Genomic DNA, 15,158 nt, shown 5'->3' with positions numbered 1-15,158 from the left:
TTTATGCATTGAGATGCAACCACATGTAAAAATTGAGCAACTTGTATCCCCATACTTATACCATCTGGAAACCCTGAACAAATAAAACCTGAAAGTGATGTAGGAATTTGTCAAGAATCAGACAGCAAATTATATGTGATCCCAGCTCTGTTTACTACTTAGTTTTAAGTAAGTGTTTCTTAGTTGCAACTCCTTCTTTTACAACCACCCTCCCAGCATTCTCTCTCTTCTCTTCTCTCCTCCTAGTCTCTGCATGTAAGTGTGCTCTCTAACTCATAAACAAACCCCCAGGATCAGGACCAGGGTTAATGGCCTTCCAAGTGGTACCCAACTTGGCTCAACACAAAATAAAATGTAAGGTACATGGGCCCACTCTGGATTCTGACTGTCTGCGTTCAAATCTCAGCTGCACCACTCATTATGACTTTAGGCAAATAACTTAACCTTTTGGTACCTCCTTTCCTCACCTCCAAAATGGAAATAATAATAGTTCCTATATCATCAGGTGTTGTGAGGATCTAATGAGATAACATAAATAATAAAGCTTAGAACAGAACCTGACTCCCAGGAAGGGTCAATAAAGGTTTGTTATTATGTGGATGATTATAAAGTTAGGAGTGACGATGATGTCTATATTCTCCATTCTCCAGCAACACCTGGTTTGATTTTGCTGGCCTCTTTTTCTTTTCATGTTAAGATTCTTTTGGTTATCAGTGAAGTAATAGAGCAAATTGCCCAGAGGTGAAACCAAACCAGGTTAAAAATAAACCAGAGATTGATGCTTATTTTCAAAACAGCATCAGAGAAGCAGTTAAAATTTCCTATTTATAGAAACCATCCACCTGGGTAGAAGAGTTTGCAATAAGCTTCAGCAAAGGGATTTATATTTATTGCTATCTTAATAGGAGATTTCTTACCTGGAACTCCACTTGGTGGATTAACTTGGTAAACAATGGGTGTCTGTGCCCTGGAAAACTGTTTAGAAAATGTTATCACAGTGAGCATTTCATTAGAACATCACAGTCACATACACAAGAAGCCTAAGTCATTCCTCACAGAGCATTCATCTAAGGCAGCAAGTGGTTGCATTTCCTCAAATCACCTTACATCTATCTCCTTTCATCTTCACGATATTTCTGTGAAGCAGAGATAACAGACATTGTTATAGTTCTTCCATAGATGAGGTCAAGGGAATCTGATCAAGGTCATATGTCTTCCCTGCACCATATCACTCACACCTGGGCAAGTCTGTTTCTACTTGCCCACCTGCCATACCAGGAACATGTTTTACCAAAGGAAAGGTAGGCAGGCCATGCTTTAAAATACCAACCTTTTAATTCCATTATTGCAACTTGATATCTTGGGGTCTTGAAGGTTTTTTTTAATTTTTCTAGACAATAGTTTGCTTATTTAGATAAAAAGGATTGCAAATTAAATTATTATCAGCCAGCACCTTGGTAGGGATTAGCAAGCTACAAAAAATTGGAAGTTGGAGAGATACGCAAGGGAAGTTTGTTTGGGAAAATGGAAGGTGCCTGTTGGGAGGAAAATGATTCAAAGAATGCAAAGAATGAAAAGCAACATTACTCTCCAAAGAGAAAACCAGCATTGTTTGGAGAGGCAGGAGCCTGGAGAAGCCTGGTCCTGGCACTCAAGTCATCCTGTGATGCCCTCACCCCCTGAAGCACATCAACTGCTAACTATAAGCTCCAGAAAGGCAGGGGCAATGCCTGGCTGAGTCATTGGTTGTATCCCTGGGCACAGCCTGGTATGTAAAAGACATTCACATTTTTGTGAATGAATGGAGTGGCCCCATCTGAGATGACTGAGACACTGCCTGGAAGCAGAGGAGAGAAGGAGACAATTCCGGGAACTCCATCTCACCTATAGGCCACTGGGTTAGTTCCAGATTAGAGCATTTCACAGTCAGGGCCAGCATGAAAAAAGAGAGAATCATAAGGATGGACTGACCTGGCCAAGGTTTGACCCATGGGCTAATGACTCACCCAGGAAGAGACCTGGTCTCCCCTTCCTGCTACCTTCACCCCCATCCTACTCTAGACACCTAGACCACCTTCACTCTCCTAACCTACTGTACCTCCCATTTGCAAAACAAAGACAGCGAATTGTTTTGCTTGGTCTGCTTCCAGCACCCCAGGAGTCCACCTTCCCAGGGAGAAGAGCAATAAAGAATAACTCTGGTGTTAATCAACAACCCTCATCAGACATGGAGAATCAACAGACATTTTAACAAAGCTGATGGCGGCTTGGCAAGTGCAGGTTTTATGTATTGATTCACATGGCTGTACAGTCTGTCATCAAGGCTTGTTTCCTCCCTTCCTAACAGAAAGGGTTAGAAAAGAGTTCACAGAAAATATGTACAGTTAGGAGGTCAAAATAAGAATGCTGTGACCTCACAGTTTCGGATCTGGCTCTGATCTCACTGAAGGATAAAGATTAATCCAACTCCACACACACCTGCCAAACGTACACTACCCCCCTCCCAGCCTCCTCCTGCACCCAGGCCTTCAACTCCCACTGGGACGCCCTTCATACCATTGTCATTCCCACTGGAACTTTATCATAGGAGCTTCATGATACAGAGCAGTGGTTACTGCCCATCTTCCAGATGTTAGCAACTGAGGCAGACGGAACAACTGAATCCAAACCACACAAGGAAACACACCTCTCGATTTCCAACTTAAAATACAAGGTCTAAAATACCATACGCTAACACATATACATTTGGAATCTAAAAAAAATGGATCTGAAGAACCTAGGGGCAGGACAGGAATAAAGACGCAGACATAGAGAATGGACTTGAGGACACGGGGAGGGGGAAGGGTAAGCTGGGACGAAGTGAGAGAGTGACATGGACATATATACACTACCAAATGTAAAATAGATAGCTAGTGGGAAGCAGCTGCATAGCACAGGGAGATCAGCTCGGTGCTCTGTGACCACCTAGAAGGGTGGGATAGGGAGGGTGGGAGGGAGGTGCAAGAGGGAGGAGATATGGGGATATATGTACATATATAGCTGATTCACTCTGTTATACAGCAGAAACTAACACACCATTGTAAAGCAATTATACTCCAATAAAGATGTTTTAAAAAAAAAAATGCAAGGTCTATCCTTCAGGCTGAGAGCCTTCCACCAGAAGTGCAGGGGAAATAAGGCGACTCCTGCATCACTCCCTCCCAGGTCCTCAGAGAGTGGCAGGGCAGGCTCAGAGTGAAACCTCAAAAAAGTCTTCACTTGTGAATCTCTCTGAGCTGACACAATATAAAATGGCACTTTTCTAAGAGAAAGAGGTCTCTGGTCACCCACGAAGTTAGAGACATGACAAAGTGAAAAATTAACGAGCTTCCAAATCCAGCTTCCTGCAGGCTGATCCCTGAGCCCGAGTGGGGTCGGCAGCAGCAAGGGGGGGGGAGCCGAAAAGCAGAGGATGAGAATGATAAAGCCGCAGCTACCAGCTGCTTGATAAACCTTCTGTGAGTTGTTCAAACTTGTCAGTGCCTGCAGCAGGCTCTTTGGAGTGGACTGGAGAGGTGGAATTAATTTTTAATACATATGGTTCCCCCAGCCCCAGCCCCCAAACAAAGAGAGACACTGGGTTTCCTTCAGCTCAGAATGCCTCTCATTAACTGCATCCCCTGGTGATTTTTCATCAATTCACCAAGCTAGTGGAACCACCGGAGGACTTGCTTTCTTTTATGTGCAATTTTAGGAAGTGTTTCTCTTCTTTCCCCTCTCTCTCCTTACCGGTCTTTTAATAAGTAGGAAAACTATTATCTGGGGTGAAAGGACATCAAAACCAAAAGCAGCACAGTGATTAAGGACCATGCTCGGCCGTCTCTCTTCTGTTTTATTCACTGATACAATGTAGAGGTGCTGGTGTGGGTCTTAACAAAAAAGAATTTTTTTTGTCTTTCTGCTGCATACGTGCAAAAGCAAAATTCTGGAAACCAAGATTCTTTTGGAGTAAGAAACAAGTTGTTAAATGTGAATTGATGGCAAATTCCAAATTCTAAAGATGAATTGCCTATGTAAAATGTGGATCGTATGAGAGATGAATTTAGAAGATGAAGTCTTGTTGTAAAGGAGCATTGATTAATAACTAAATTGTGTTATTAGGAACTGCTCTTAAACAGAGGCTCCCTGAGGCAAGTACAACCCTGCCAGACTGCTGCATTTTATGGAAAGTCTAGAACCTATGCTTTCAGAGAGGATTTTAGTGTAAAACTAATCTGAAATGGACAGTAGACTCAACAACATAAAATGAAGCCCCAACATAAAATTAATGCATCTGGAAGCTCTAAAATAAGCCAGGCATCGACTCATAAACTCTCTCTATCTGCTTGCTTTTTGCTCTCTCTGAGCTCGAAGGAGAATTCCAACAGCACATGCCCTTTCGGTCTAGGGTTGGAAGAAGAAGCAGAAATCAACCGTGAAGCAGAGAGGAAGGCGGAACTTGGGTCCCTGAGTCCCTTCCCCATGCTTACACTCCAGATGATCTCAGCTGTAAAATGAAACACTGATGCACAATGGTAATCTTTGTGGCTCCTCTATGGACTTCAGTATAAGTGAGGATTTAGATGCAGGTTCCAATCCTGGTTCTGCAATTTACAAACTAGATGACATGGGCAAATTATTTAATCTCCCTGAGCCCCAGGTTGCTCATCCGTAAAAGCAGGATAATAAAAAGCTACCCCATAAAATTGCTGTAAGCATTAAATGAACGTGCATAAAGCACTTAGCGAGAGCCTGACATACACATGCTCAATACTTACCTTCTTAAGATAGTCTCAGAAACTCCGTAACTATCATCCACCTGTTCCTCTCATCCTGGCAAAGCAGAAAGACTCCCCAGCTGATTTATAACTTGCTTGTCGATAGCGCAAGCACACTCTCAGACCAGGCAAACACACATTCCTCCATGCTTAGTACCCACCTTGAAAGTGCAGCTGTCTCGTGGTCCTGAACTTGGGCTGCCTACGACCTGTCCCCCAGCCTGCACTTCCAGGTAATACAGACCTTCATGTGCTTCGGACAGAAGAGATCTGAGGGCAGAAAGTGGCAATCCTTGTGAATCAAAGACTATGAATTGCCAAAGCTGGCAGCCCCACTTGACCACTTCAAATTTCCCCCCTGCAGCTGCGAAACAGAGCTAACCCAGGAGTCCTGTATTTCACCTTTCCTGCCTTTCATGGCAGGAGTTGCTCTAATTTGCCACTGAAAGCTACTGAGATGAGCAAAGCACTCATCCTGTCCGGTCTTCTCATTCCCGGGCAGGTGTACCTGGTCCTACACATCACTATCGGCAAATCCAGGAGGACAGGAGAGATGTCACAGGGTATGATGGGCAGCATGGGTACAGCCACATTCACCAGGTGGATCTCCAGCTGAGAGCCGTTGGCAGGATAAAGGAGACCTGGCTCCAAACCTAAACACAGGGGAGAGTGGAGTCTCAGGCTGAACAGAGCAGTAATCCACACGGGGTAATACAAAAACCTGCCACACGGGGGCAATGGCAGGCCCTGAGTTTACCTACGGGTTAAAAGTAATATTTCTCATTTCCGAAGGCTGTATGAATGAGTGTGCTTCTTTATGACTTTATTTTTTTTCTGAATTCTCTCTTCAGGTCCATCCACTTAAATCCAGGAAAGAATTTTCCAACCCTCAAAGTTACTCTTTTCCAGTGGTATAGATGGATGCACTGAGCCATGGCTTAGAAGCTCCCATATGTAGGATTATCGACAAGGAAGCTAACCAAGGTTCTGAGGGTCACATTGCCAAGTTCTGTGCTACGTGGGTATCATCTCATTAGGGTTCCTAGAGTTCCACCCCACAGCTTGGGATAAGGAAGTGGACACAGACATATAATGGTGTGATGTGGCATTAGCATGTGGGCATCTGGTAACATAGAAGTTGGTCAGTTGGTCCATCTCCCTTCCAGACCTCTTTTACATCTGTCCTTAGACAAGGAAGAACACCAAAGACTCATTCTTTAGGATTCTTTAGATCGATAAATAAGAAACTTGCATTCGGTAAGGCCCAAACCTACCGTCAAAAATGACAGTGATCCACGTTCCTCCTGCGAGGCTGCCTTCTTCAGGTTCAATGTGGACACTCAGACAAGGCACTATAAGTGAGTAGGAGAAACACTGGCTTCAATGTGCAAATTCAATCCACCTGCTTCCTTTGAGCATTCCTCAGAATCACCACAAGGGCTTCATACAGCACAGATCGCTGGACCCACCCCCAGAATTTCCCATCCAGTAGGTCTGTGGTGGATCCCAAGAATTTACAGTTCTCACCAGGTGCTGCTGGTGTTACCGGTCTGGGGACCACACCTTCCTCCCATTTTTTTTTTTTTTTTTAATTTTATTTATTTATTTATTTATTTACTTATGGCTGTGTTGGGTCTTCGTTTCTGTGTGAGGGCTTTCTCCAGTTGCAGCGAGCAGGGGCCACTCTTCATCGCGGTGCGCGGGCATCTCACTATAGCGGCCTCTCTTGTTGCGGAGCACAGGCTCCAGACGCGCAGGCTCAGTAGTTGTGGCTCACGGGCCTAGTTGCTCCGTGGCATGTGGGATCTTCCCAGACCAGGGCTTGAACCCACGTCCCCTGCATTGGCAGGCAGATTCTCAACCACTGCGCCACCAGGGAAGCCCCCTTCCTCCCATTTTAAGGAAAGTTTTGACTGATCTTCTTATCTTAGACATCCAAAAACCCTGTGTTCACCAGGACAATCCTGAATTTCCACTTCCTTTGCAAAAGCCTCCAGGATACATTTGGTTCCTAACTGAATCCATAAAATGTCTTCTCTCTTTCCCACTCTTTAATTAGGTGGTCATATTTAACTGTTACCACTTATTTCTTAGATTTCCACTTCCCAGAGAAGAGGAGAAAGTTCTGGAAGTTATCCCTATTTCAGTCCTCCTGCTTACGGCATCATCCTCTAGTTTCTCCCTTTTGAATACATGATCAGAATGACTCCCCAAAGAGACACAGCATTCTCTAGATTTTTGCTTTGCCTGCTCAGAGAGGGGCTGAAGCATGAAACAGTGCTGTAATTTTTTTAAAAGCCCACTATAGACTTACACACTAGGCTAGACTGGGTTCTCGCATAGAGACTATGGGCTGAGCGTGACCTTATCAATGCCTTATTTTTTTTTTTTTAATTTATTTATTTATTTTTGCTGTGTTGGGTCTTCGTTTCTGTGCGAGGGCTTTCTCTAGTTGTGGCAAGCGGGGGCCTCTCTTCATCGCGGTGCGCGGGCCTCTCACTATCGCGGCCTCTCTTGCTGCGGAGCACAGGCTCCAGATGCGCAGGCTCAGTAATTGTGGCTCACGGGCCCAGTTGCTCCGTGGCATGTGGGATCTTCCCAGACCAGGGCTCGAACCCGTGTCCCCTGCATTGGCAGGCAGATTCTCAACCGCTGCGCCACCAGAGAAGCCCTCAATGCCTTATTTTTGAAGATGATCCTGGATGGACATGCCTTGTCCGAGGTAAAGCCAGCAAAAATCAGTTAGCTCCTCAGTGAGGTCTACAGAACACTTTTCGGTTTCTATATCAGAACAGTTAAAGGATCATCCAAGCCACGCTAACTCTGGCTAGCCCAGGGCTTTGTACATTTATGTACATTTATGCAGGTGGCGCTCTGCACAACCAAGAGCGGTGAAGAATCATTCACATTGACACAACCATTCGTGGCAGCCCTGGCCAGATAGGCTCATGCTCACCCTTCAAAGGTGTATTAGATAATTCTACCTAAAGAAGATCAAAAACAAATGCCATAAAAAGATACAGAGGATAACCAAAGTCACTGAGAAAACTAGAGACCTGATTTGAGAAAAGGAAATTTTTATTGGTCATTAATCACTAAGACAAGATAAGCTACTCCCCTTGGGAAGATAAAGTAATAAAATCTAAATAGAATTGCATTGTATGGCTCAAAAAGAAATTATAAAAGGAAGGTTATAAGTTATTATTAAAAGCTCTAGACTTAAGAGCAACTTCCACTGGCTGTTAAAAATTAAAGTATATATTTATAACTATTTAATATATAACCTCAACTACTAAAGAGAAAAAAATTATTAAGCAGAGAAAATTTAAACCTAGAGGAGATACTTTAACACTTCCTCCCAAAGTAATATTTAAGTAGCAATAAATTAGTTCTCAAGGTAACCTGCTGCATTCTATCCAAAATCCCTTCAAAACACATCCAACTCACCTGCTAAAAGTAGTATTTTGATACTTGTCAGAGAGACCAGCCAGCCAGTCATCTTGTTCACTTAAATCAATCCTTTCAAAATTGTTCAGACATTAAACACATTTTCAATTTTGATTGGAGCAGCAGAGCTTTATAAAAACAAAATGAAAAATTACTATCACCTTTGCTTAGATACAATTGCTTTGCTTCATTAAAACTTGGGAAATTAAGGAAATTATACCAATATGACCCTAGAGTCTTCAGAGGGACCCACCATCTTCCCAAGCTTGGAAGAAAAGGATAATCTAAGAATCTTACATAAAATTATCATTATTCTACCCCCTTGTCCCACTGACTTATTTTATGCATGTTTAGGCTGGGTAAGTAATAATAACCTCTTTCCTTAATTCATTATTAAATAACCACTTAAATTTTTAAAATAAATGAATTCCAGATTCAAAATACTAGTTAATGGCGATTACGGAGAGGGAGTGCGGGTTGTTTTGTTTTCTGGAAGTCTCAGTCCTCTAGGAACCAATCAACACAAAAAGAGTAAAGAGTTAAAGCAAATGTTAAACATGGTAACAAGTTGAAAAAAAAATGGTGTTAATGGAAATTTGGGGGAAATTATCTTATCCTCACAGCAGAGGAAACAGGAAGGCAAGAAACAGGAAGAAAAAGCTGGACCCTCCAAACTGGACCCTATGACCCCAGGTCCCTCTACCTCAATCCACGATGCCCGGATCATCCTCTTTAAACTCTGCGTTCACTGTGCCCTTCTCCTGCTTAAAGCTTTCAATTCAAAGCAAAACCTCTGTCTCTTCAAAAATGACGATAAGAACACTTGGTAAGATTTTTATCAAGATTAACTGAGACGATAGATACATAAAGAAATTAACACAGGGCCTGGCACAAAGGAGATGCCCACGAACTTCAGTTTTCTTTTGGAGGGTTCTCTGCTTCCAAAGGAAAGCTCTCTCTCTGACTTTGCAGTCCCACCATGATCTGCCCCCCACCTTTGCAACTTCCCCTCGCATTGCTCTCCTAGGTGACCCCTGTACTGCGGCGAAGCTGTTCTCCCCACCGTCTCGCAGACAAGCTTCCCACACGGCAGCCTCTACCTTGGATCCTGCTGGTCGCTTTCTGGATTCCCCAAATTTTCTTGTGCCCCAGTGAACTCCTGGCCTGCATCAGGGCCCAGCTTGGGAGCCGCCTCTCCACGTAATCTGTCCCTATGTTGGTTCATAAATTAACCGGCCCCCAAACACAGAGGGCAAGGAGAGACCTTAGAAAGAGGCAGACACTCCAGATTGGCAGGTGTCAGGTTTCAGGAAAACTTACAAACGAGGCTTGTCGTGGGCGTCAGTGAGATGAGTAGATCTCCACACCCCTGACAATCTTAAAAGTTTATAGAGACTTCAGTGGGATTCAGTCACGTGTTCAATCCCAGTGGTCTCAGCACCACCTGACTCTCTCAAAACTGCATCCTTGAAAACGGCTCCAGCTGTGGGACCTGTGGGCAGAATGTACATTTCAAGGACAGGGAGGGGGTGAGGAGCCTCCAATTGCCCGGGGTCTGCTTGCAGGTCAACTGGTGGTCACGCCCTGTGCATGACCTCCTCCAGCAGTCTGCCCCTCATGACCAGCTCTAACAATCTCACTTGCCCCCTCTTCCGAGTTGTGCCCTGAGAGGTCAGCAAAGGGTTTCACCAGCATGGAGGGGGCTCCTTTGACAGCTATCTGGCTGCATAGGAGATAGAGGCCACAGCAACAGTATAGGCACATGCAAGAGAAAACACAGATTAACATTCCCACCATAAGTAACCTTTTTTTCCACCAAGAGCTCCATGATCTGAACCACTGATTTATCAAGTTCCCTGCGTTGGTGGTCAGATCACTCAGGAAGTTCACTTGTGTCCTCATGTGATTTAATAAAGATGATGCATCAGCAGATTCATCAGGTGCAAACACGCAACATTCTGCTTGGATAATGGCTCAGGTGCCTCCTTGCAAGGCAGGGATAGTGTCCGAGGCCATCCTATGCTGGAGGACAGCTTTTCTCATTAGGGACATTTCAGTGTTCCATAAGGACGGGCTTTGTTGGTTATCATTTAAGGACTGTTGGGTGAATTTAGTAACAGCTTCTATGTGCTCCAGGCCAATGGAGGGAACAAAGGCAGCAGCCAAACAATGGCACCAGTGGAAAACAGACATGCCCATCTGATCTTGAGGAAAGGGAGGTTGGAAAGTTTGGAAGCTTGACCTGGTTGTGTATACCATACAAGGCCAGAGAAGGCAGCCCTGTTAGGCATGAGGAAATGGACTGGGGGATATGCCATACCAGGACCGCACCTTCTCCCCTCTTTCCCATGGTGCCGGTTCCATTCCAGATGTAGTACATTTCCATAGGTCTGGCTGGCAACAGGACAATGGGATCCTGTGGAGACTGAAGTAATTCACCTATCCTGGTGGGATGTCCCTTTGTAAATTCCAGTAGATAATGTCTTAGGATACCTGGGAAGGTGTGATAGGGCTTGCTATTATCAGCAGCATAGCACGTTGACACATGGTGAGAGTCAGGGCAATGGCCTTCTCCCATGACTTTTGTACCTTTACAATGTTGGGTGTCTTGGTAAGGGTGCTCAGTCTCATACACGGGGCAACAGGTTTTACTGGTTGATCAACTATATTAAAGCCTAGGATAGTATTTTAGTGCACCCAGTCAAGGTGGCTTTACCTGTTACTAATTTAATCTGTTGCTTTAATATTCCACTTTTCCTTTTTACTAACCCTACTTCTTACAGGTTATAGAGGAGATGGAACCTCCATTCATGTCATGTTCTTTTGCCCAGTCTTGCATATCATGACCTTTGAACTGTGCCCCATCAATCACTGTCTTTTGGATGAGGGTACCCAAACATAGTGCTCGGTTCTCTAATCCCCTAATGGTGGCAGCCTTGTTTGTGCAGAGACAGAGGAAAGCTTGGGTTAGGCCAGATGCAGTGTTCATAGAAACCACGGCATATTTAGAACCCTCCCTCAGAGGGAGGGGCCCAATATAATCAATTTACCAATCCTTCACCAGTTGGAAACTCCAATAGATGGTACCAGACCTCTTTGGAAGTTGCTTTGGGTGTTGTTTAGGACATATAGGACATGCCGTTACTTGCATTAACCAAGTCACTGCATTTCAAGGGCAATCCAGCATCCTTGGCAATATGCCATCTTACCCAGGTGTTACAGTGGCTGCTCTTCCTATGTACCCAATCTGCTGTGGCTACTGAAGGGTCAGTTGCTTCAATCAGCTTCCTGATTGCCAGAGGGGGCATTTGAAGGATCTACATATTCTACAGGGCCTAGGAGCACTCACATTTCTAGAGACAGGGACCTGGTGGACAAGGTGTTCCCCTGCTACACAGAGACATGCCACTTAGTCAAACTGGGCCTTTGAGTCATGGCAAATGTGGGTTGATGGAACATATTCTCAATCCACCCCTTGAAAGGAAGGAAAGTTCTTACCATGATATGCTGTGTACACTGCTAGAGCTGTTGCTCTCTGGGGGCATATCAGAGTTTTGCCACCTTCTAGAGCTGGGACCAAAACCCTACGGACACTCTTTCCTTCTGTTGTCTCTGCCACAGGGCCCAATTGACACTTTCTGGAGTCACAGACACATATAACTCATGGTAGCCCTGCTTGGGAGATGCCCAGAGCTTTAATCTGCTTCACTAGTATTCTTGCCTGCTCATAGGTAGCTTGTAGTTTTGACTCGCAGTTCCACATGTGCCCTTTTTTTGCCAGGTTGTATAAGGGACAGAGGCATTGTGCCAGGTGAGCAATAAAAGTCCTCCAAATTCCCAAAATCCCTACAAAGGCTTGCATCTATTTCATACTCTTAGGGCTTGGATAGGCTTACATCTTAGTTATAGCTTCTGGAACAACTTGAGTCTTAGCCGACTACACAACTCCCAACAACTTAGCCGACTACACAACTCCCAACAACTTAGCCGACTACACAACTCCCAACAACTTAGCCGACTACACAACTCCCAACAACTTTGCAGTGATGCCCGGGCCTTGAATGTTCTGTGGATTCCCTGCCTATCCTCTTCCTTGCAGATGTTCCAGCAAAGTCTACAGAGTGTCCTGCAGCAGAGGCAAGGCTTTACGTGTTAACTTTCTATCATCGATGTAATGGATCCCTTTCACTGATACAGGATTAAGAAAACACTGAGACCAGAAAAAATAGTTATACCATTTCAAAAAAGTAAAAACCAAGATAAATGCCCAGAAAAGGAATATCTACAAAAAACTTAGAATAAACGTATCTTATGTGTATGGGCTTCCCTGGTGGCGCAGTGGTTAAGAATCCGCCTGCCAATGCAGGGGACACAGGTTCGATCCCTGGTCCGGGAAGATCCCACATGCCACCACAACTACTGAACCTGTGCTCTAGAGCCCATGAGCCACAACTACTGAGCCCGCATGCCACAACTACTGAAGCCCGCACACCTAGAGCCCATGCTCCACAACAAGAGAAGCCACCACAATGAGAAGCCTGCGCACCGCAATGAAGAGTAGCCCCCGCTCGCCGCAACTAGAGAAAGCCCGCATACAGCAATGAAGACCCAACACAGCCAAAAATAAAATAAATAAAATAAAATAAATAAATTTATTTTTTTAAAAAAACATATCTTATGGGTATGTCCTGATTAAGTTAGTGCAATGGATAAAATCATCTCTAGTTAATTCAACTCCACAAACACTTATCATACACCTAATATATGCTGGGCACTGTGCTAGGAGCTGGGAAAACAGAGGTAAATAATCTGTGTACCTGCCAACAAGTCCCCAGTGGATGGGGTAGGAGTGGAGGCTACTTGTATTTACAAGAGGAGTTCTAAAGTTTTCAAGTAGATTCAGCAGGTGTTCCTTTAAATTGCAAAATTCCCTACATTTTTACACCTATTTGGAATAGGATTCGTTTTTAAAACATTCAATTTTCAGAAATACATCTACTGCCTAGAGAAAGGTACCCAGGAGTATTTTCTACTTAGTCCAAATGCACAGGATCTGATTTGCTTGTTACGCCCAACAGAATATGCTCGGCACAAGAGAGTCTATTTTCAATCTGACTGTGATTTTAACATTTTTTTTCAAGCTTAAAACAATGGAAGTAAATAGTCACACATTGGTTTTCTTCAAGCCCTATGTTCAGAGCTACATCTTTTCCTTTAAAACAGAACAATCAAATCAATAATACATGTATTTTTCTTTATGTGATTTTCCACTAATTCTTCCTAAGAACAAACTCAGCCTCCATTTAATTCTTTTAACTAGAATATTTTCAACCAGAGGAGAGCTGTGTGCATTGGGTCAAGTCTTCTCTCTCCCCTTGTCTCTCTCTCCCCTCTGCCCTCATTCTTGCTCTTTCTCCTTTCCTCCCTCCCCTCCCAGCCTCCCCCCACTTTGGGACTTTGACAGACAGAGCTGCAAGGTTGCTACTACAGACCCCCCATTTCCTTTGTTCACCATGACATTGGCAAGAAAGGCAACACCTAGAAAACACAGAGCAGAGATATTTCTGAACCCAACAGTACCTTTTTCTGTTTCTCTCTCGTTGTGACTCAAGGGAGAAATTATCTTTCCTTTCCAAATGACCTTGTTTCTCTTTGTCAAGAACCGATGGCCGTGTTACCCGGTGAGATCCCAGCCTGCAGCTACCACACAGGTAACTCACCTAACTCGTTTGTGTCCCGACCAAACCTACGCCAAAGTGAAAGTTCAGAGCTGACCATGGGGCAAGTTTAATGATTAACACAAGCTATTTAGGCTTTTTCCCCAGGGTCTTTTTTTAATGACCAAAGAAAGCGTGTCCTACATTTTTCTCCACTTACTGCATGTGCCCTAGACAAGAATTTTAAGTGAAAGTCCACCCAGTGACACAAACAGACATTCAATGATTGAAAGAATTTGCCAGTAAGTCAGTGACTGAACACAGGCCCAGGAGAAAGGGCCACCAGAGGGCTGGTGCCCATTCATGAGCAGTCTATGACTTTTCATCAAGAGAAATTGATGGCTTGTAAGTGCCTGCCACGGGCTAGCATTCTCACTATTGGGGGTGAGTCTAAAGAAGCAGAGAGAGGATGATCAACCCAAAGTCTTGCTAAGAAAGGGCCAACTAGCCCTCCCCGTTTTTTACTTTCCTCCTGACCTTGCATTTTTTGGCCAAGAGGAAGTCCTTGACTTGTCCCCATCACCTTCTATGAGGACCCAGACCATGGGTCTCAGTCACTGGCTTGACTCTCTTGATGAGGAATCAGACAAGCAGCTGACCTAGGAGGTCAGCACCACCTCTTTACCTGGTCCACATCTGACTTCCTTGTCTCTGTCCCACCATACACTCCAACTCACATCACCAGTTTCCTGATCGAGTCAGTCCATGCCCAGTGTTTCCTGACCAGAAGAAATTCTCATCTTCTTTCCTTTGAGACAGAAGCCTTTCCAGCATAATTTGATAGCCCTGAGTCTCTGCCTCAAAGGACCTGGGAAGCATCCCCAGCAAGACCAGATTTAATCCATGGAGATAGAGCACAACTCCCATAAGAGTGCTGGAACTATCCTCTAGAAAGTATGGGAGTTTATACCAAATCTGATGTTCATCTCAGCTTGGCAACAAGCGACAAGCAGAATGATTTTCCTAGCACTGCTGCCAGTAGTGTAGAGAGAGGATGCCTGGCCAGGTTAGGCAGCTAGGGGGTCAGTCATTGGGCCACCTTCCTGCCTACTGAACCTCAGGTTCCACTCTAGATCTTCCAATATGGGTCCACAGGCATCATCTGAGCCACACTTGTGTGCTTTGCACGTGGGAAATAAGGAAGAGGTGACAGACCAGGTTCCGGGGAGACAAAGGAGATTTCAAAATTATTGGTAAT

At 44.4% G+C, this 15,158-nt stretch overlaps 1 protein-coding gene across 18 annotated transcripts in view; it reads right to left on the bottom strand.

The window, feature by feature from the left end:
* Window positions 1–13,975, bottom strand: part of PKHD1 (PKHD1 ciliary IPT domain containing fibrocystin/polyductin) — a 471,129-nt gene extending 457,154 nt beyond the window's left edge. For 12 of the 18 annotated variants that reach the window (XM_059938508.1, XM_059938506.1, XM_059938509.1 and 9 more), the window contains exons 1-5: window positions 6,415–7,033; window positions 6,071–6,148; window positions 5,305–5,449; window positions 4,958–5,066; window positions 918–975 (exon numbers count right to left, since the gene is read on the bottom strand). In XM_059938508.1, the coding sequence (XP_059794491.1) occupies window positions 918–975; window positions 4,958–5,066; window positions 5,305–5,449; window positions 6,071–6,148; window positions 6,415–6,487 (463 nt within the window). In that variant the 5' untranslated portion in view covers window positions 6,488–7,033. Of the gene's footprint in view, window positions 1–917; window positions 976–4,957; window positions 5,067–5,304; window positions 5,450–6,070; window positions 6,149–6,414; window positions 7,036–8,243; window positions 8,372–9,563; window positions 9,736–13,823 lie in introns of those variants that run through there. The other 6 variants (XM_059938510.1, XM_059938512.1, XM_059938518.1 and 3 more) reach the window with 4 other exon arrangements.
* Window positions 13,976–15,158: the final 1,183 nt, after the last annotated feature.

The sequence above is a fragment of the Balaenoptera ricei genome, chromosome 11 (genome assembly GCF_028023285.1).
Source record: "Balaenoptera ricei isolate mBalRic1 chromosome 11, mBalRic1.hap2, whole genome shotgun sequence".
NCBI lineage: Eukaryota > Metazoa > Chordata > Mammalia > Artiodactyla > Balaenopteridae > Balaenoptera > Balaenoptera ricei.
The sequence above is the reverse complement of the archived record's forward strand: the minus strand, read 5'-3'. Positions and strand labels throughout refer to the sequence as shown.